This window comes from Doryrhamphus excisus, chromosome 22 (assembly GCF_030265055.1).
Source record: "Doryrhamphus excisus isolate RoL2022-K1 chromosome 22, RoL_Dexc_1.0, whole genome shotgun sequence".
Lineage (NCBI taxonomy): Eukaryota > Metazoa > Chordata > Actinopteri > Syngnathiformes > Syngnathidae > Doryrhamphus > Doryrhamphus excisus.
The window spans coordinates 7,625,382-7,647,237 of NC_080487.1; the positions used below are offsets into that span (position 1 = coordinate 7,625,382).

Sequence of the window (21,856 nt, forward strand, 5' to 3'; positions counted from 1 at the left end):
TCACCAAACTTTCTGATAACTTGAAATTAAAAAAAAAATACATGACAACAAATTCTCACAAACTTATATTATTTAGGCAAACAACCAGTGCAAACAACTTTACCTGAGAAAGTACATGAGCACATTGCCAGATTTTTTTTCACAAACAGGAAAAAGTAAAGTGCCGTGCCAAAATAAGAGCATACCAACATCCGGTGACAACAGCATGTTCTGCAAAATAAATGAGCGACTAGCTAAGCATAAAAGACCGTAAACATGTATTTTATACTCTCAATATTACACACCACTGGATCCCGATTCTTTGAGATATTTCAAGGTTCTTCAAAAGTCACAATAATGACTTCGCCTGGTAATGAATTACTTTTATGGACCAGTACTGTATTCTGTTACTATTTTGAGTTAGTTAGTAAGTCATAGCTGTTTGACCTCACACAACGGAGTGCAAGTGCCCGCCGTGATGTTGTGGTTAGCGTTCTGGACTTGGAGCGGGCGCGTAGGGGTCGAATCGTCAGGAAGGGCATCCGGAACCTAAAGGGCTCAAGCCGAAAATCAGTATGCGAGTATCAAAAAGATGTGGAGAAAAGAAAGACTTGGCAAAGCCGGGGGCAGACAGGTTGCGGGGGCGTGGCCAAGTGTGTTGAGCGTTGCTAAGGGCAAACTTGGCATATGAGTGCAAAATGAGCGGTGGTCTCACGCAGCAGCGCACTGCGTGACCTGAGGAATTCAGCAGGTACCTATAGACACTTCAGAGTTTCCGTGCGTGGAGGTGAGCTGGCGATGGGGCGCCTCGCTGGATTGTAGAAGATTAATCCATCAGCACCTGGCGTCTGTGAGATATTGACATCATCCTGACCAATTTGACAGGTAAGCATGTGCTCTGATATTTACACAGTATAGCATTATATGGAGATAATAGCAGGATTGACCTTATGTCCGGATAAGATTTCAATGAGTGCATGCAGTGCAGTAAGTTTCTCATGGCCTCGTGGTGGAATATTACGTGTGAAAACTTACAGTGGTCCTACTGTGATGCTGTGACCTGCCAGTGCACTCAAAGCCCTTCAGAGCTGCATTAGCCTCTCAGTTTCAAGTCAACTTTTCTATAATTACTGTATTGCTAACCACGGGAGGAAAGATCCAAGGCCAGCTGCTATACAGTACTGCTAAACTGCTTACTTATGAAGTCTGAAATCCACATACTCTATTGGATGTTAGTAGAAATCCTAATATTGTGAGTGTATGAAAGTGGCCAAGAAAGCCACCTTAAATAACATTATAAATGTGATACATGATAAATATATACAAAGTACATTCAAAAGCATAATAGTCCAGTTCATAGATACAGTGCCGTCAGTCGCGGGTCTTGAGACGATCATCAGACCCACACCTCTAAGAGGTGGACCGTGTCAGATCCCAGCCTAAGCGGCAGGGAACCCCAGACTTCCCTCTCCCCCGGCTCCTCCTGACGGGGTAGCTTGCATAGACCCATAGACCCAGCAACACCGTGGCACCCTGCACCATTGGTGGGCCCAGCCGGGCATAGCCCAAAGAGGCAACATGGGTCCCCTTTCCAAAAGAGGTCGGATGCAGAGTGGGATGGGTGGCAGCGGAAAGCAGGGACCTCAACCGTGCGATCATTGATTTCATTCTTGTATTTATGTATCGAGGAAGGGAAGTCCTTTGTGTGCATTAGATATATTTTATTAGGTAGATCTGCCCACCCTTGCTATAAATCACTTTCTTTTCTTTGCGCAGACAACCAAACATATTCCCTGAAAAATCCCACACCATGAAGCCGTCCCTTCCATTTCCACGCTGGTTTGGAGCGGCAAGCTTGTGGCTGTGTTTGGCCCAGACTGTCGCCTCCCCAGAGCTCACCAACTCCACACGACTGGAATCCCTCTTGGACAAGTACAGGGACAAGGATGAGGAGTGGTGGACGGCCAGGACGAGAGGAAAGCGAGCCATCAGCGAGGGGGATATGCACCTCATCTTAGACCTACACAACAAGTTGCGGGGTCAGGTCCACCCTCCGGCCTCCAACATGGAGTACATGGTAAGTAGCCTGTTTTCAGTGATTAGTGAGATTTTTGGAGTCGCCAATTAACCTAGCATGTTGTTGGAATGTGGGAGGAAACCATGTACTGCGGTTTCCTCCCACATTCCCAAAACATGCTAGGTTAATTGGCGACTCTGAATTGTCCATAGGTATGAATGTGAGTGTGAATGGTTGTTTATCTATATGTGCCCTGTGATTGGCTGGCCACCAGTCCAGGGTGTATAACTGGGATAGGCTCCAGCACCCACCCAAGACCCTCGTGAGGATAAGCGGTAGAAAATGAATGAATGAATGAATGAATGCTTTCACGGCTGTTTAGTCATTAGTTTGTTAGGAGGAAGCAAGATCTCCAAAACACATATAAAACACATATAACTCCAATCCTCTGTTCTCTCCATTGGCTCCTGGTACAATATAGAATCCAAGTCCTTTTATTTGTGTTCAAGGCCATCAGTCAATGACAACACAAATGAACATAAAATGCAACTTTTTATGATTAAAAAACCCTGAGTGCCTCCTAAAGCAAATAATTATTATTATTCTTTGAGGCTTTGGTGACCTACACCAAATCACGTGGTACCCCCATCATAAGGCTTTATGTTCATGGTGGGAAGAAAGGGAGGTACCCAGCGTAAACCCACCAGGGTGGGGGGGGGGGGGGGGCATCTGTGGAGAACATGAACACAAGACACGCAACCACCCGGCTGTGAGGCTGACATACTAACCACATACGCCACCGTGCTGCCACTAACACGTAATTTCAGGGTTTGCAGCGTTGATAGAAGAAATGATTTTTTTTACTTCCTGAGTATCCGGTGGAATGACGATGTGTTGTCAAAGCAAACACATCCTCATGCTTTCATACGCTAGCTTACCCTGCTGGCACGGCTGCCATGCTCCGTCCTCCTGCCGTCCTCCTCTTCCTCTCTTATCATTTCCTGATCTGCATGCCTTCATCACTCCCTCGCTGTTCCTTTTTCACTTTTTCATCCGCAGTCTTTTCCCAGCCTCAGCTCACCTTCTCCCCCCCATCCCGGCTAACTCCACATCCTGGGAAACCAATGTTATCTTTCATTTGATCCTCGTGTATTTCATTTGGGGTGCCGTGGCGGGGAATCTATTTCAAGTCTGTTGAAGCTGGCTGTTTGAAGCGAAGGCCATGTTAGTGTAAATGTATGTTATGTACGCTAATCCGCTGTTTCTTTAGTGAGGGCTACTATTACCCATGATAATGATGTGGTTGAGGAGGGCCGGGTTTTTGCTTTGCAGGCCCAAGGCTTCTTCTCATATTGTAAGCAGGAACATAATTCCGTGACCGTCCTTCAAAATAAGAGCGACGTTTGCCCCATGTCTGCGTAACCAAAACAAGAGTGTTGTGCAAAATGTTGTTGTCAACAGGTGTGGGATTACGAGTTGGAAAGAAGCGCCGAGCACTGGGCTCATACCTGCCGATGGGAACATGGGCCGAGCTACATGTTGACTCAAATAGGCCAAAACCTGGGAGCTCACTGGGGCAGGTGCGTATATAGACAGACAAGAAAACCATGGGGAACCATGGGGAACCATGGGGAACCATGGGGAACCATGAGGAACCATCCCTCCATTGTCTACATACTGTATAGCTGCCATCCTGTTTTCTACCCAATTAAATCCTTCTTGGTGATTCCAACTTTCACATCAACAACATTAAACTCCAAATCCGCCACTGAATTCCCCAGTCCCCACCCACACCAGAGGTCCTGGATCTGGTCTGCTCTATGGGTATCACAATCCACAACGTCACCGGTCATAAACACCACATATCAGACCTTCTGGCCATCACATTTGACCTGCATACTCCACTTCCTGTTCCTAAAAATACCACCCAAAAGTGCATACAGTTCTACACAAGTTGACAAGCTCACTTACTTAACCGTTAAAGCCAATGTGAACGTCAACAGCCTTAACGTTAGCGAGCTAATGCTAACAGAGCCAACAGGAGAACTCCCAACAACAGTAAATAAATGCAGCACAACTGAATAAATAATAATACATTTTATTTGTATAGCGCTTTTCAGAGTACTCAAAGACGCTTTACAGTGAAGAAAAAAGAAATAAAAAATAGAGCTGAGTAAAAACATAGTAAACGATGCATTTAAAATACAATATCCATACATTCATTCAGAGCTAAAAACAAGGCTAAAAGCTAATAATCTCCCGGTCAAACTCCGCTGTTACTGACAGCATCTGAAACCCAGTTGTCCCCGCCCCCAACTGCTGAACACCAGTCACTCATTGGCTGATCCGGGCATGCACTGCGGTCTCTTCATTTTTATTTTATTGTTTTTAATTGCAAAAAGGAAGTGTGTATTAACAACTGTGATAGTCATATAAGGTGGATATTTACAACATAGATGAGAAGGTTATAAAACAATACAAAGACATAGGACGGTTAACGGGGGGTGGGGGGGGGGGGTGCAGTATCACAAGATTTGTCACAGGATGAGCAGTGGAACGTATACGGACAGAAATCAAGTCCAATATGAAAAAGAACTTTAACATTAATAAAACAGCGCTTGCATCAGATTTTTTCCAGATACCCACAAACGCATCGGGATGAATCTCGATGCATCGATTAATATCGATTATTTTCCACACCCTTCGTATGTACGTATCTGTGTAGATGTATATACGTATGTATGTCTACATGTATGCAGGGCTGTTGACAGAGGGGGACAAACGGGTACCCTCATGAAAATATGATTAATTATTCTGCTTAATTTCCAAATGTGTTGATTTGGGGTAGAAAATAGGCCATATTTACATGAAAAAAATAGAGTCAATCACATCGCATCACATGACCAGAAGCGAGCAAACATGATATCTGTATATTTGCAGTGACATGACGCATCCCAGTTAGGTGTGGGATACCTTCAAGGTTTTATTTCCTGTTTTCCAAGCACTCAATGTGGCCTCCACTGGCAGCACGGACAACATCAAGCCGTGTTGATTGCGGCTGTTATTATGTGTAGGAGCTATTTAGTAGTGTGTTCCTAGGTTTCTAATATCTGTTGATTTATTTTTTGTTGTTGTTGTTTTGTTTGGATTACTTGATAATATTGTCTTGTTAGTTATTTGTTTGTTTATTTATCATATTTTGTTGGGGTTAATTAGTAGTTTATGTGTGGGTTTATTTCATTGGATAACACCTTGGGCACCTGCAATCTATTTATGTAGGCAGTGCTCACAGGACCAGCATGCACCAGGGTGGGCCTATGGTTTTTGTACCAAAGCAAGAGAGGCAACAGGAGACAATGCCTTTGTTACCTTTTCGTTTGCTTGCTTGGTAATAAAAAGAAATACGAAGAAACGGAACAAGTTTGTATGGACAATGACTCTTTTGCCTGTGTAAAACACAACCGGAGGTGCATCAGTGGCCTTTTCATTATAGTTTAAGTTAAGTTTATTTTTGAAGGACAAATAAACACTGCATTATGGATATTTGCAACATAAACTTTGTGTTTAACATACCCCCCAATAACCAAAATGTGTCTGCATGGCGGATTGGTAGGAGAGCGATAATCGGTTGAGAGCAAAAGTGCGGCCAGTATTGATGGGCATTTCAATATGTTCGTTTTCTCTTCTTTTTGGCTTTTTTTTGGCTTGGCAACTGCAGATTGATCGCTTGACAGGAAGTGGATGAATTGAAATGGTTTTATTGCTTTCCCTGTGCAGTCAGATAATAGAAACCTATGTTTTATGCACGCATTGTCCGTGATCCAACACTAAAGGCCCCTCCTTCGTCTCCTCAGGGACCGTCCTCCCACCTACCACGTGCAGGCCTGGTATGACGAGGTGAGGTACTACAGCTACCCTTACTCCCAGGAGTGTAACCCACACTGCCCCTTCAGGTGCTCAGGACCTGTTTGCACTCACTACACTCAGGTAACGGCTGTCAGATGTACTGTACATGACTGCCAGATTAAATCATGTCTACTCTACCATTTTTTTTCTCGATTATACAGATATTGGATTGGGTGTGCTTTTGTTGCATGTCAAAAAAAGAAATCTCCAAACCACAAAGTGGCAAGTAAAATAAACAAATAACAACATAGGTGTAAACGTAACATAAACATGCTGTATTTGGACTGCATTGGTGGGAGGTCTTGTGTGTTTTCTCTCCATATTTCTCTACACTTACTAATTTCCAGAGCCTCCTCTCAACCAGCGGACCTTTTTTTATAGTGAAAAAGAAAAAAGAAGTTGAATTCATGGGCTAGCTACTTGAGGGCTTTTATTTATTTTGGCTGACAAAACGCCTTTTCAGCTGAAATGCTGCAGGAGCTATAGCGGGAGTCGAAACAAAACAGGAGACTGTGCCACTGCAAGACTCCAGAATGGCTGTGTCAAGATATTCCAAAATTTGAGCCATATGTGGTCCTCTCATGCGACTGTAGCATTAGCAGCAGAACGCAGTAACAAGGCAGTATCAGCTTTGCAGACCATGAAAGTGACCTGCTTTCTTTTCTAGTTGGTGTGGGCCACAAGCAACCGCATCGGCTGTGCTATCAACGTGTGTTACAACATGAACGTGTGGGGAATGATCTGGGCCAAAGCCGTCTATCTCGTCTGCAACTACTCCCCACCGTAGGTTTTTTTTCTCTAGCTCCTTTCTTAAAGCAATTACTGTATTTTCTGGACTATAAGTGGCAGGAACAGCCAAACTATTAAAAAAAAGTGTGACTTATAGTCCGGAAAATACGTTACATGTACAATCGTCCCTCGTTCATTGCGGTTAATTGGTTCCGACCACCATAACTGAGTTTTTCTTTGTTTCGTTGGGCTTTTTTCCCCATTTTGACGTACGATTCCGTATTTATAAATGAAGTTCTTAAAATCAGGCTGCACGCAGGCCTCACAGCTAGGAGACCCGAGTTCAGTTCCACCCTCGGCCATCTCTGTGTGGAGTTTGCATGTTCTTTCCGTGCATGCGTGGGTTTTCTCCGGGTATTCCGGTTTCCTCCCACATTCCAAAAACATGCTAGGTTAATTGGCCACTCCAAATTGTCCATAGGTATGAATGTGAGTGTGAATGGTTGTTTGTCTATATGTGCCCTGTGATTGGCTGGCCACCAGTCCAGGGTGTACCCCGCCTCTCGCCCAAAGACCCTCATGAGGATAAGCAATAGAATATGAATGAATTAATACTCAAAACCTGATTAAGACCTTCTAAATATTCCCTTTTTAGCATGGTTACCACCCTCTAGCCATGAAAAATTACTGACTACTACAGTCAGGATACTTGGTGGTCTCATCAACGTCACGTGATAGAACGATGTTCCAACTGTTATGTAGCGAGGGACGACTGTATCATCATACTCATTCATGCTCTCAACCAATTTTCTTTCTTCCAGCGGAAACTGGTGGGGTCATGCCCCATACAAGTATGGTGCTCCTTGTTCCGCTTGTCCAGCCAGCTACGCTGGGGGCTGCAGGGACAATCTCTGCTACAAAGGTGCGTCGATACAGTCTGGGCTTGAAACGGCCTCTCATTTCCTTTAAAACCTTAAAAAAATACATCTGACCCAAATGCCCACTGCCAATGTTTGGTATAGGTGGGCAAAACCGTTTATTTCAGTGAACTGGATCATTCCGGTTCATTCAGTAAAAAGATCCGTTCATCTGGGTCAATCTCTCTGTCTCGGTCTTTCATTCAGCTAACCCCTCCCACCCACAGAGCGAGGCGTGACGATAGGATAAGACAGGCGAGCACGCAGATAGTCCCGCCCTGCAAAAGGATGAACTGACTCTCCAGCCAATTAAAAAAACATTTGCATCTGAACGGACTGAACTGGTATTTTAGGGGCGTTGACCTTGTTCATTCCATTCACAAAAAAGAAGTAAAAGAACAACTTTAGCCTCAGAGTTACATCCACTAAACTCACTGGAGCAGCAAAACGGGTGCGGGGGGGGCCTAGACAAGGACCATACCTGGGAGGCTGACGCCACGTTACCGGTAAGCTAAGTTCAGCAAGTTCCTGATCTCACATCTTTAATGTTCACTCCTTGGTGCATGACTGTCAGAATTCATTCATTCATTCATTTATTTTCTACCGCTTATCCTCACGAGAGTCATCGGGGTGCTGGAGCCTATCCCAGCTGTCTTCGGGCGATAGGCGGGGTACACCCTGACTGGTGGCCAGCCAATCACAGGGCACATATAGACAAACAACCATTCACACTCACATTCATACCTATGGACAATTTGGAGTGGCCAATTAACCTAGCATGTTTTTGGAATGTGGGAGGAAACCGGAGTACCCGGAGAAAACCCACGCATGCACGGGAAGAACATGCAAACTCCACACAGAGGTGGCCAAAGGTGGAATTGAACTCTGGTCTTCTAGCTGCGAGGCATGTGTGCTAACCACTTGAACACCATGCAGCCAGTCAGAATGAATTACAATTTTAAAATATGTTCAATTTGAATTCTCTGTGTGGCGTTTGCATGTTCTACCCGTTTCCTCCCCCATTCCAAAAACATGCTAGGTTAATTGGCGAATGGTTGTGTACCCCACCTCTCGACCGAAGACAGCTGGGATAGGCTCCAACATACCAGCGACCCTCGTGAGGATAAGCGGTACAGAAAATGGATGGATATGAAAAGTCCATAAAATTTGGTAGCAAACACAAGCACTTCGACCCATTGACAAATGATCGTTGAACATTGGTCGCAATGTTTTCAGGTAATGGTAATGGTTTAATTTCATTTGAACATGCATCAGATTACAATTGAATGCATCCCATAATCAGTTCACAGTTCCACATGTCCAAAAGGAGTAGGAAGAAGCAAAGCTTATTAAATCCTACCCCTCCATCTGGTACTTTTACAATCAGTAACTGTTACATTTGTTCACTTCCTGCTTTCCTAATATGGTTTATGGTTTTTTTTTTTGTCACGTACCGAAGTACGAGGTGATATGACCATACCATAATGGGTACCATAGTAAGTGTCAATATAGTGATATATGTATATAGCACATCATGACTGGTTCAAGACTCTTCATCCTTGTATTTAGCAAACATCAACTGCTTGTATTGTTTCTTGAATTGGCTCATCGTTGTGCATTGTTTGAGGTCCTTACTCAATCCATTCCATAGTTTGATTCCACATACTGAAATGCTATGGCTTTTTAACGTAGTCCTAGCATAGAAGTGTTTCAAATGTACTCTTCCCTGAGATCATATTTCTCCTCTCTTGTAGAGAAGTATTGGATGACATTTTTAGCTAATTGGTTATTTTTAGCCTTATGCATTATTTTAGCTGTTTGAAGATGAACTATATCAGCAAGTTGAAGTATTTGTGATTTTACAAATAAGGAGTTAGTATGTTCTCTGTAGGCGGCATTATGAATTATCCTTACTGACCTTTTTTGCAGAACATTTAGCGAGTGAAGATTGCTTTTATAGTTATTAGCCCATATTTCCACAGGTGGGGGCACTGACAGGCATCCGGCTGTGGAGACGGAGGAGACCAACTACATCGAACCAGAGCCTGACGCAGTGAGAGAGAGGGAGCCCCAACCAAGAGTCCAAGCACCAAACCCCTCAGCGCCCTCGGAGGACGCAGACAGAAACAGAGTCGTCAGCACGGAGCAGATGTGTAAGGAATGTTCCTTTTCCTGGGTGTTACTTTGGAATTGTAACTCTCGGCGATGTTGTTCTTGCAGCCCAGCAGATGGACTGTGACACCAAGCTGAGGGATCGGTGCAAGGGCACAACTTGTAACAGGTATGTTCAATGCCGATGATGAGATTCGTGGCGTTCATAAGATTGCATTTCTACAACAACCGCTGACTCTGCTTTAACTGACCCTGCCCAGATACGAGTGTCCGCCCGGCTGCCTTGACAGACACGGAAAAGTAGTCGGGAGCACATTTTATGACATGGTAAATGATCACCAACAATGATGCAATCATTGTATTACACAGTGGAAACCGTCTAAGTTGACCCCGTCTGGACCAGCTCATCAAGTCCTGGTCCGCTGTGGTCCACATCTTCTTCCTAAAAGCACACGTTGACATACATCAGGGGTGGGCACATGTTTTGACTCACAGGCCGCATTGCTTTAACAAAGTTACACGTAGCAGTCCACCTGGAAGTATTGTAAAAGAGTGTGTCCCTTTTTTCCAGGAGTACTTTGTCAACGGCAGACCACATCAAATAACCAAATTGATAAAACTGCTACTTCAACTGTCAAAATGATGCCAGGTCCTACGCTAAGTTGAAATTAAATACTTTGGAAAGAACGGGCGGGTCGGATGTGGCCCCCGGGCTGTAGTTTGCCCACCCTTGATCAACCGCACAAAAGGGGTCACATCGATGAAAAACGGGTCAGTGTATGTGGACGTGTTGTATTGTTAACTTGATCATCATAAATGGTTGCACTCACTTTGAGATTGACCGACTGCATTTAGAGGTGAAAACAACATGAAAACACATTTTTAGTGAATGTAACGTAAGCGAGAGCAGTTTATGTGATGGCCGATAAGGTTGATCATTTGAAACGATACCTTGCTGTGTATTTCCTTGCCTTTGCAAATGACCCAGCAATCCAGTGTGTGTGGAGCCGCGCTGCACGCCGGCGTCATTGACAATGATGGAGGATGGCTGGATGTCACCAGGCTGGGGAGGAAGCAACAATTCCTTAAGTCATACAAGAATGGCGTTCAGTCAATAGGGTATGAAGTTCACTCATTGAACAAACACAACGCAAAATGCAGTTTTCAAACGGAACTTTTTATTAATAAGGGAGACTATTCAAAACTACATAATCCTGTGTGGAAAGAGTGATTGACTACCCCCTCCCTCAGAGCATATTTACATATTTTTATCTTATCTGAATGACATTAATACCATTAACTACCATGAGTGGTGAGCTCATTGGAGGAGGGACCCATGTCCCATGTCTCTGTCTAGAAGACGGCCCCAGTGACCCGCATCCGGGCAAAGGGAAAACATGGTTGAATATTTGCTTTCATCATCGGGGTCTTTTGAGCTACACCAGGGGCGTCACTAGGTTCTGAGGACAGGGGGAGCTTAGCCCCCCTGGAGATGCACAGGATATGAATGAATGTAGTAGACATTCAAAAATATCCAAATAAGGAACAAGAACCGGGATATAACTTTCCCACTTTTGGGCAGATTTAGTAGAGATACTCAATTGTTTTAGGCCACCATTAAATGTACACAAGTACACACAATCTACACTGCAAAACCGCTGCTCAAGCTCTGCAACCATTCTGTCCAGTGATCAATGATATAATAATCATTATTATATTATTAATTAGCTTATTATTATTACTATTATCATTATTCTTCTTCTAATTATTACTCGACTATTATTATACTATTATTATTAGTAGACTAGTATTTAGCCTGCTTATTGGCTTGCTTATTAGCCTGCTTTTGCCCTATTTTATGAAATTTGTCAGAGATTTCTTTTTTGTAGACCAGGGTTCAATTCCACCCTCGGCCATCTCTGTGTGGAGTTTGCATGTTCTCCCCGTGCATGCGTGGGTTTTCTCCGGGTACTCCGGTTTCCTCCCACATTCCAAAAACATGCTAGGTTAATTGGCCACTCCAAATTGTCCATAGGTATGAATGTGAGTGTGAATGGTTGTTTGTCTATATGTGCCCTGTGATTGGCTGGCCACCAGTCCAGGGTGTACCCCGCCTCTCGCCCAAAGACAGCTGGGATAGGCTCCAGCACCCCCATGACCCTCATGAGGATAAGCGGTAGAAAATGAATGAATGAATGAATTTCTTTTTTGTAAAAAAAAAAAAAAAAATCAATACATTTTTTTTATTAAAAAAATCAAATTATTTAGAAGGGTTAAGAACATTTTGGGGGGACTGAAGACCCCTAAAATAGGCCTAATGAGGCCGCTGGGCTGAAGTCCCCCTAAAAAATTACATTTGTCAGAATTTTTTTTTGTAAAAAAAAGTTTTTTTTGTAAAAAAAAAAAATCAATAAAAAAATATCAAATTATTTAGGGGGACTTAAGAGCATTTTAGGGGGTACGAAGCCCCCCCCCCTAAAAAAATGAAATTTGTCAGAGATTTTTTTGTAAAAAAAAAAAATCAATAAAAAATGTCTGATTATTTAGGGGGACTTAAGAACATTTTGGGGGGCTGAAGCCCCCCCAAACTAGGCCTAATGACACTGGGCTGAAGTCCCCCAAAAAATGAAATTCGTCAGAGAGTTTTTTGTAAAAAAAAAAAATCAATAATTTTTTTTTTTTTAAATCAATAAAAAATATCAAATTATTTAGGGAGGCTTAAGAACATTTTAAAATAGGCCTAATGACGCCACTGAGCTACACTTTGTCTGATCCCTCACCTCTGACCTGTTTGTCATGGGGGACCCTACCAGGGGCATAAAAACCCTGGACAACGTAGTAGCTCCTTGGATCTCTGGGACACGCAAACTCCTCCACCACGATAAGGCGCTAGCTCAGGGAGGAGACTCATTGCAAGTCATCTCATCGCTTAATTGCACTTATTTTCGGCGAAAACACTCTTTCACACAGGGCAATGGAGCTTTGCATTTATTTCTCCCTTAATAAAAGTCTCATCGGAAAAGTGCATAGTGTGTTGAGTTGTGTTATAACTGACTAATATTTACATTTGTTTGGTGATCTGAAACATTGAAGTGTGACAAACGTGCCCTCATTCAGGACATATATGTTGGATATATATATATATATATATATATATATATATATATATATATATATATATATATATATATATACGTGGATTTTCATTTCATTGTCACAGGAAGAACAGAAGTGCCAATTCCTTCAAAATCGAGTCTGTGCCTGGTGAGAAGGACCAAGAGATAAATATACAGTATGTGGTTATGTTTCCGATGAGAACCCCTCCTTTATAATTGTGCTGTTTCCTTTTAGTGAAGGCGGTATCATGTGACACCACCGTGGCGGTGTTCTGTCCCTTTAAGAAACCCGTGCGACACTGCCCGAGGTGAACTGATGAACTTGTTTATTATGAAGTGACAATCCTGTTTCGTTGAAGCAGAAGGGAATTTTGTTCCGATTTGTGTTTTTTAGGCTGTACTGTCCCAAGAACTGTCAACGAGGGAGACTGGGCAGAGTCTTTGGAAGTAAATATTACTCGGATGTAAGTCGTCAAAACATTTTCATTAGGGATGCGTCAATCAGTGTTATTATGCTGCCAATTATAATCATCCATTAGGGTTGTGGTTCCTAAACAAGCGCCCCCACTTTTGGAGATGACGTTACCATTTCTGAGCCTGGTGACATAATGAAAATTAAATGAGTGGATTTACTCCCATCATACTGTTAAAGTATACATTTATCTATTAGGGCTGAGTGGTTAGCCGAGTGGTGAGCGCACAGAACTCACAGCTAGGAGACCCAAGTTCAATCCCACCCTCGGCCTCGGTTTTCTCCGGGTACTCCGGTTTCCTCCCACATTCTAAAAACATGCTAGGTTAATTGGCCACTCCAAATTGTCCATAGGTATGAATGTGAGTGTGAATGGTTGTTTGTCTATATGTGCCCTGTGATTGGCTGGCCACCAGTCCAGGGTGTACCCCGTCTCTCGCCCGAAGACAGCTGGGATAGGCTCCAGCATCCCCCACGACCGTTGAAAATGAATGAATTTATTTATTACCATTTTACATACATACACATGTATATACATACATACATATACACATACATACATATATACACACATATATATACATGTACATATATATGTGTATATATATATATATATATACGTACCTATATACACACATACATACATACATACACACACACACATACATACATATATATATATATATATGCTATACATACATATATTTATTTGTGTATTCTTATTTCTTCAGAAATCAAGTATCTGCAGAGCAGCCATTCATGCTGGAGTCATCCAGAATGAATCGGGAGGTTACCTTGATGTGATGCCAGTGGACCGAAGGAGGCAGTACATTGGCGCTTACCAAAATGGCATCACTTCAGAGAGGTATGACCCGCAGTGCTGATGGTGCTGCTTTTGTCTGGTATTTTATATCCAATACAGAGCAGGGATAAACCCGGCTGCTAATCCTTGGTACCGATATCCAACATTGCAGTATCGTCACCGCTTAAACGTTGATCATCAATATTATTCCTTTCTTCACGCTTTCTGCAGCTTAATCAACCCGACAGGAGGAAAAGCCTTCAGAGTGTTTGCCGTCATCTGAAATCAACAGCATCAAAGAACACACTCATCATCATCGCACACAAGCAGCCGAAGGCCCTGCAAGTAACAAGTCAAGCACAAGGAAAACAGAACCTCCACACAGAAAGCCCCCCTACCTCCCCGAGCAGACTGGCACCCAGAACTTCCAGTACAATCCACTGCCACACCACACTGCCCACACAGTTCCCTAGAAGGTACTTTCATTTGGACTCTAGCACAAGAGCCACACACATTTCAAATGTGGTCCAAATCCAGAACTTCAAAAGCCTGCTGTACAGTGTTGTGATAACTATGTTGTGATTGGACGCTTTCCTTCCAGGGGAGGGGTTGAGCAAGTTCTTTTACCATGGAAAAACTATTGAGCTTTTACTGTACACATATACTGTACTTGATATGTACGCAGAAAAAGTTTCACGTCAGATTTTGGGATGAATTTATTATTAGGGGTGATGTAGGGCTAATACGTATCAGTAAAAAAAACATGACTACAATTATCCCTCATTTATGGCTGTTAATTGGATTGGACCATGATAAGTGAATTCCGGCCAAGAAGGATTCATTATTTATACATTTTATATTATTATATTTACAGCTGAGGCCGAGTGGTTACCGCACAGGCCTCACAGCTAGGAGACCTAAGTTCAATTCCACCCAGGAGTTTGCATGTTCTCCCTGTGCATGCGTGGGTTTTCTCCGGGTACTCTGGTTTCCCCCCACATTCCAAAAACATGCTAGGTTAATTGGCGACTCCAAATTGTCCATAGGTATGAATGTGAGTGTGAATGGTTGTTTGTCTATATGTGCCCTGTGATTGGCTGACCACCAGTCCAGGGTGTACCCGGACAGCTGGGATAGGCTCCAGTACCTGCCGCGACCCTCGTGAGGATAAGCGGTAGAAAATGAATGAATGAATATTTAGAGCATAGAAGACCAGTTTAAGACCCTCTAAACGTGTTATAATATAATAATAAGTATTGAGTAATACTCAATAAAGTAGACCAAGTAATAGAAAATAAGACACCAGGTTAGCGTAGACGGGATGCTTGGTGGCTATTATCTCATCCTGACACCTAGTGGCCAGTGTAGGACTAACATTCGTGTAGACTAACATTCACACAGGAGCTGCTGTCAGCCACAACTCAAGCCAGCTATGACCATCTGGCAACAATGATACCAATTGTACCTCCATCAGTGAATGTTTTGGTTTGTTCTTGGATCATCTTTCTGTATTGTAGTTCCCAAAAACCAAATATCCCTAACTTTTTGTGAGGTTCGTGTATATATATATATATATATATGCAGTATTATTTTCACTGGAATGCAGTACTTTCCTTTGAAAGAATGAGAAAATGAAGTGGATCATCAATATATTGCAATGAGCATATATAGAGAGGGTTCACTCTGGGCATTTCCTTCAGCACCTTGTATTTCTTCCATAGAACAACGGCATGAACGGAGTGAGACCTTTTGTCAGTCATACAGTCTCCTTGTCTAGGTGGGGGGAGGGGGGCGCTAGCATACACACAGACTTTAGAAGAGTGCATCATAGTAGAAATTCAATGAGTAGATTTCAATATATTGTGACATGTTTTGGGATATTTCTCCATTGTACTTTTCTTATAAGCAGTCTTGTCTCGTTTTCGTGGACTGAATATTGTGTATTGTCTTGCCTCAAACAGGAAAAGGAAAAAAAAATAAAACATGAACTGTATATTTTTGTACATATTGCATTCAAATGTTGTAAATAATATAGAAACTTGCAGAATTTGTGTTGCTTGCATCATTCGCTAATTTAACCAACCACAACACACAAAGAATACACTGTATGCTTTTATTTTGACAAGATGTTAATTATTTCATTACATATATCAATTAGGGCTGTCAAATTATTACATTTGAAAAATCAGATTAATCACGGTTTTCAAAGAATTCATCATGATTAATCACCAAGTCTCACTATGGCTGAAATTGCCAATTTTTACTATATTTTGTTTTCAAAGAAGACAAATTCTAGGGCAGGATTATGTATATTTGTATGTATTTACATAACACGGCTTTATTTCATTCTTGCCTGAAGTCAGCTTGGATTGGCTCCAGCAAACCATAAAATGGATGGATGGTTTCTTTCATTATTATTTCAATTAATTAGGATTGTTTGAACTGTTTTATTATGAGTAATGAAGAGTTGCGTTCAAAAACACCACTCTGGACCAGCTCTACACCCTCGCGAGGGTGCATTGGAGTTTACATGTGGACGTGGAAAAGGCATCCAACCGTGTCCCTCGCAGTGCCCTTTGAGGGGGGGGTGCTTCGAGGGTACGGGATTGGTAAGAGTGCTAATACGTGCCATCCGGTTCTTGTACAAACGGGGCAAGAGCTTGGTTCACATTGCCAGCAGTAAGTCCAGTCTCTTTCCGGTTAACGTTGGCCTCCGCCAAGGTCGCCCTTTGTCACCCATTCTGTTCACAATTTGGACAGAATTTGGATTTGGACGCAGCCATGGGCGTCGAAGGAGTCCGGTACGGGGGCTTTAGGATCTCATCTCTGCTATTTACGGATGATGTGGTCCTGATGGCCTCCTCGGGCTGCGACCTTCAGCGTTTACTGCGACATCCGAGTGTGAAGCTTCTGCCCCAGGTGGAGGAGTTCAAGTATCTCGGGGTCTTGTTCATGAGTGAGAAAAGGTGGGAGTGTGAGGTCGACAGGTGGATCAGTAATGTGGTCGCTGTCCCGCGCCCCCCCCCCCAAACCCGCCATCAATGTTCCCACCCTCACTGATGATAATGAGCATTGGGTCGTGACCGGAAGAAGGAGGTGGCGCATCCTAGCAAATGAGTTTCCTCCGTGGGGGGCTGGACTTAGTTGAGGGGCTCAGTCATCCGGGAGGGGGTCAGAGTCCGACCGAGACGGTGTACTCCAAATTTTTGTGTGATGTAAACCAAAACATAAACTAACTTTACCCCCCCCCCCCAACTCCTGTGCTTCCTCCTTTAACCAGAGCCAGAATCTGCCCTTCTCTGTCTCCTCAGACAGTTTTCAATAGAAAATGCAACAAAAAAGTCAAGAAATAATCAAAACTCACAATATGGAGTACAATACACAGTACTTGTACTTGAGTGGCTTTTTTTATGAGAACCTAATTTCTATGACAGTACTTTATGTGAATTCTGGACTTCTTGAAATGACTCCCTGACTTTGATTCCTTTGGCATCTTTGAAAGATGATTTTATTTTTATTTTTTATTGCTTTTTTGATTCTGACAAATTTCATATAATAGGGCAAAAGCAGGCTAATAAGCAAGGCAATCTAAGCAGGCTAATACTAGCCTACTGCTACTACTAGCATTAATAATCAGAAGAAGAAGAATGATGATAATAATAATAATAGGCTAATTAATAATATAATAATGATTATTATATAATTGATCACTGTCCACTGGACAGAATGGTTGCAGAGCTTGAGCAGCGGTTTTGCAGTGTAGAGTGTGTGTACTTGTGTACATTTAATGGTGGCCTAAAACAAATCTGTCCAAAAGTGGGAAAGTTATATCTCGGTTCTTGTTCCTTATTTGGATATTTTTATTTTTTTGAATGTCTACTACATTCATTCATATCCTGTGCATCTCCAGGGGGCTAAGCCCCCCTGTCCTCAGAATCTAGTGACGCCCCTGAGTAGAACTATCCCAGGACCTTCTAAATACTTGACTTCCAACCAAAGGTAAGTATATGGTAAGTATATTTCCTACATTACCTGATATCCCATGAGCCTTGACATATTGCTAGTTAAAGTCCAGGAGTTTTCAAGCCACAAGATTGCAATGCATTTAAATCTGAGAGGTCTTTTCATAGCATTTGAATAAACAGTCCTTGCTAGTAGGACCATTTTTTTAGCTATAAAACCTTTTTGATTGTGTGTGTGTCGAGGCAACATAGCAATTATTGGGGGGGTTGAAATATGTTTGAAATTGGAGTACAGCTGGACATAACCGACACTCACCAAGAGGGCGTGTGTGTGTGTGTGTGTGTGTGTGTGTGTGTGTGTGGAGGTTGAAAGTGGAGTTGTACGTGTGTAAACGTATGGTACTTTTCTAAATATCCCTCATACAGCTATTCTCACGCTTCCTAACTGCCTCTTTAGGCGGGTAAGTCCTGTGTGGACACACACCATGCATGTGGTATCTGTGGACAGGTTGTGTATGTGTGTCGGTGTTGGACCGTGTGGTTGAACTTTCTCTCCTCAGGCTTCCATTACTCAGATTTGGACAATGTTTTGTTTTGGGTTTTTTTAACATAGCGAGCAGCTGTGTTTTGGTTGTGAAACATGGTAATCATCTCCCACTGCTGGGTTTTTCTGTCAGATGTACGTATGTATGTGTATGTGTATATGTATGTATATATATATATATATATATATATATATATATATATATATATATATATATATATATATATATATATATATATATATATATATATATATATATATATATATATATATATATATATATATATATATATATATATGTATGTGTATATATATATATATATATATATATATATATATATATATATATATATATATATATATATATATATACACACACATACATATATAAAGAAATAATCAAAACTGACAATATGGAGTACAATACACAGTACTTGAGTGACTGTTTTATGAGAAAATACGGTATATACACCATATTTTCCGGACTATGAGTCACACTTTTTTTCATAGGTTGGCTGTTCCTGCGACTTATACTCCGGAGTGACTTATAAATGAAAAAAGTGTTTATGTTCCATAAACACTGGACACCTTTTCTGTTCATGTTTATTTTTTGTGTAGCTGAATAACCATTGTGTTAGCATATCTTACACCTATTCAGCCTGTTCTCTATTCTTTTATTGTTAGAACTTGCCTTCCAAGAGGACGTAATGTCTGTTTGGGTCAAGTAGTTTGGAAAATAAATTATAAATAATAAATTATAATAAATTGTAAATAATAAAAAATGCGACTTATACTCCAGTGCGACTTATGTATGTTTTTTTCAACCTAATTATGCATTTTTATACATATATATACACACACACACATATATATACATATACATATACATATACATATACATATACATATACATATACACATATACATACACACTTTTGTAAATGCAAGACCACATCAAATAACCAAATTGATTTAAAAAAAGCAACTTAAACCATCAAAAGGTTGGCTCAAGCCGTGATGCCAGGTTGTATGTTCAGTTCCAATGAAATACTTTGCAAAGAACGGGCAGGCTGTATTTAAACACTTGGCGAGCCGGATGTGGCCCCCGGGCCGTAGTTTGCCCACCCCTGGTCTAAATATAAAAAATGGCCGCTAAAGAGAGGGACGTCCTGGGTCATCATCATTGGGAGGATGGAAGCACTTTGAGTATCCTCCTAGGTAGAAAGCGCTATACTGCTACATTTCCAGTCCTTAAAAGGGGAATTATTTGTGACCTTAACAAATGACCTTAACTCTCTTAAATGCATGAATGCATATTTCTTTTCAATGTGCTTTACTTCCCATGTTGTAAAAACACTCGCCCACATATTGAATCATAGGCCGGGTCAAGGGCTTGGCTTGGGTTTTCCCTGAACCACATGCAGGGCATCCATGCCAACAGTGCGGCAGAGGTCACAGCATCATGCCCACTCTCCTTTCCCTCGTTCTTTCTCCCACTGCCATGAAAATTTTCCACACTTGCTAAAAATAGCAAGCAGAATCCTGGCCAAGCTGCCCCGATACCCCCCTCTGTAACTCAGCATGCAATTTACCGTATAGTCATTCATTCCTTTTGTATTGTTGCTCATGTTTACGATCCTGTGAGCTGGAGTCTATCCTAGCTTTGCTACAATATAGTGCTTTGTGGCTTAGCACTTGTCATTTATCCTGTTTGATTTGTGTGGGGAGGAAGGGGGGGGGGTCAGTAAACAGGTAGAAATTCTACAAATAGAATGGAGTCACTTAAGATGGTTTTGAGGGCAGCCATCCTGTTCCCAGCGTGCGTCAGCACTGACCTTTTTCTAATTCTCGTTTTGGCCGCACGACTTGTTGATAGAATACGACTGAAAAAGCTGATTCAGGGTTATTCTGGTGGTTTCTATTAGCACTCCACAACAAATACGGAGAATAAATTAGACCACTGTCATGTTCTGACTACAAGCTGACAATGACGCCACCTCTAGTCTGCCCTGTGTCCCGTACCCTTATGGTCAGGGAAGGGGGGGTCTGATATCCCCAGGGGTCCCCTTTGAACCTCTAGACTTGCTTCTCATGATGGAACATTCTGACTCAGTTCCATTTGCTCAGATTTCTATTGGGAGTCGAGATTCTGAAAGTGTATTGTATCCTTGTCCCGTCCTGTGAGTGGGATGCATTCCGCTGGTAAGGCCCTCATGACACAGTCATGTTATCACGGCCATGTCTTAAGCAGCAGTGAGTTCAACCATTTCTTCTGCAGCCCTCATGGAGCTACACCACCATCTACTGGCGTTCCATGCTAGACCTTGAGGCTGGATTCTCACTGGACCTTTTTGGCCAACCAGCCGGTCTTTCTCAACCTTTCCCGAGCAAATAAAAACTTCAAATAACTATTCAAATGACATGGGCATCTAGATCTCGCAATAGTTTGATGTTTGATATTTCTTCAGAAAGCGCTAACCACTCGTCCGCCGTGCAGCCCCAAACCAAAAATTGTTAAGAAAAGATTATTTTTGGAATAAAAATCAATTAAATCTCCCATGTTCTGTCCTAGTTACACAAGCACTTTCACTGAGCCCACGATGAAGCTAGCCATAATCACATAATACCGGAAGCATTTATGGACAAGAAAACATTCAGTATTTATATATACTGTTTCTTTTATCTCACACTTTTTGGATTAATCATTTGGTTATACAATCTTTTGTCATACATAATAATTTCCAAGAGCCAAAACAGATCAGAATTCAATGAATCACACATGAAGATCCAGCCGCCTGTAATTTTATCCAAGGCCAGAAGGTAGCGTCGTTTGCACATTTACTGTTCATGCTAACCAGCCCACACACTTGAATAAACTAAGCTAAGATAAACTAAGCTGAGCTAAGCCAATATTAGCAACAGTTACCAGTTCCTTTCGATATATACACGAGATGCTTCCTACGTAGTGCTCCGTCGCGGCAGTGGTAGCGGGTGCCTACAATGTACTTAATGCAGCAGTGTTAAAACAAATTATTGCGCCGAAATAACTTTGCAAGCCTACCTGTGCAGCAAAGTGTTCCCCATGTATGTTTGTTCAGCGTCTTCCTGTTATCTATGGATTGGTTCTTGGGCGTCATGTGATCGAGAGGTGAACCCCAGATTGGGTGCACGGAATCACATGACGCTGACCAACTAGTGTTAATTTATTCAATAATTTTATTTATACTTTATATACACAATTTATATACATGTGTTTATAATTATATGAAAGAGTGTTATAATCAAATAAAAATATATAAT

General features: G+C 42.0%; 1 protein-coding gene and 1 long non-coding RNA gene across 2 annotated transcripts; one reads left to right on the forward strand and one right to left on the reverse strand.

Annotated features, from left to right (window-relative positions):
* Positions 1-233: 233 nt before the first annotated feature.
* On the forward strand, positions 234-15,996 carry LOC131109527 (cysteine-rich secretory protein LCCL domain-containing 1-like). Its single transcript, XM_058061654.1, has 15 exons — positions 234-864; positions 1,756-2,056; positions 3,458-3,576; positions 5,851-5,983; positions 6,570-6,685; positions 7,453-7,553; positions 9,531-9,701; positions 9,769-9,829; positions 9,921-9,987; positions 10,649-10,779; positions 12,881-12,924; positions 13,012-13,084; positions 13,171-13,240; positions 13,980-14,113; positions 14,282-15,996. Exons 2-15 carry the CDS (start codon positions 1,790-1,792, stop codon positions 14,331-14,333), a joined length of 1,539 nt encoding a protein of 512 aa, XP_057917637.1. The 5' UTR covers positions 234-864; positions 1,756-1,789; the 3' UTR covers positions 14,334-15,996.
* Positions 8,624-21,655, reverse strand: LOC131109529 (uncharacterized). The gene is made up of 3 exons (XR_009120752.1): positions 21,618-21,655; positions 10,612-10,723; positions 8,624-10,102 (listed from the first exon to the last, which is right to left on the reverse strand). It is a non-coding gene; the product is annotated as an uncharacterized LOC131109529 (long non-coding RNA).
* Positions 21,656-21,856: the final 201 nt, after the last annotated feature.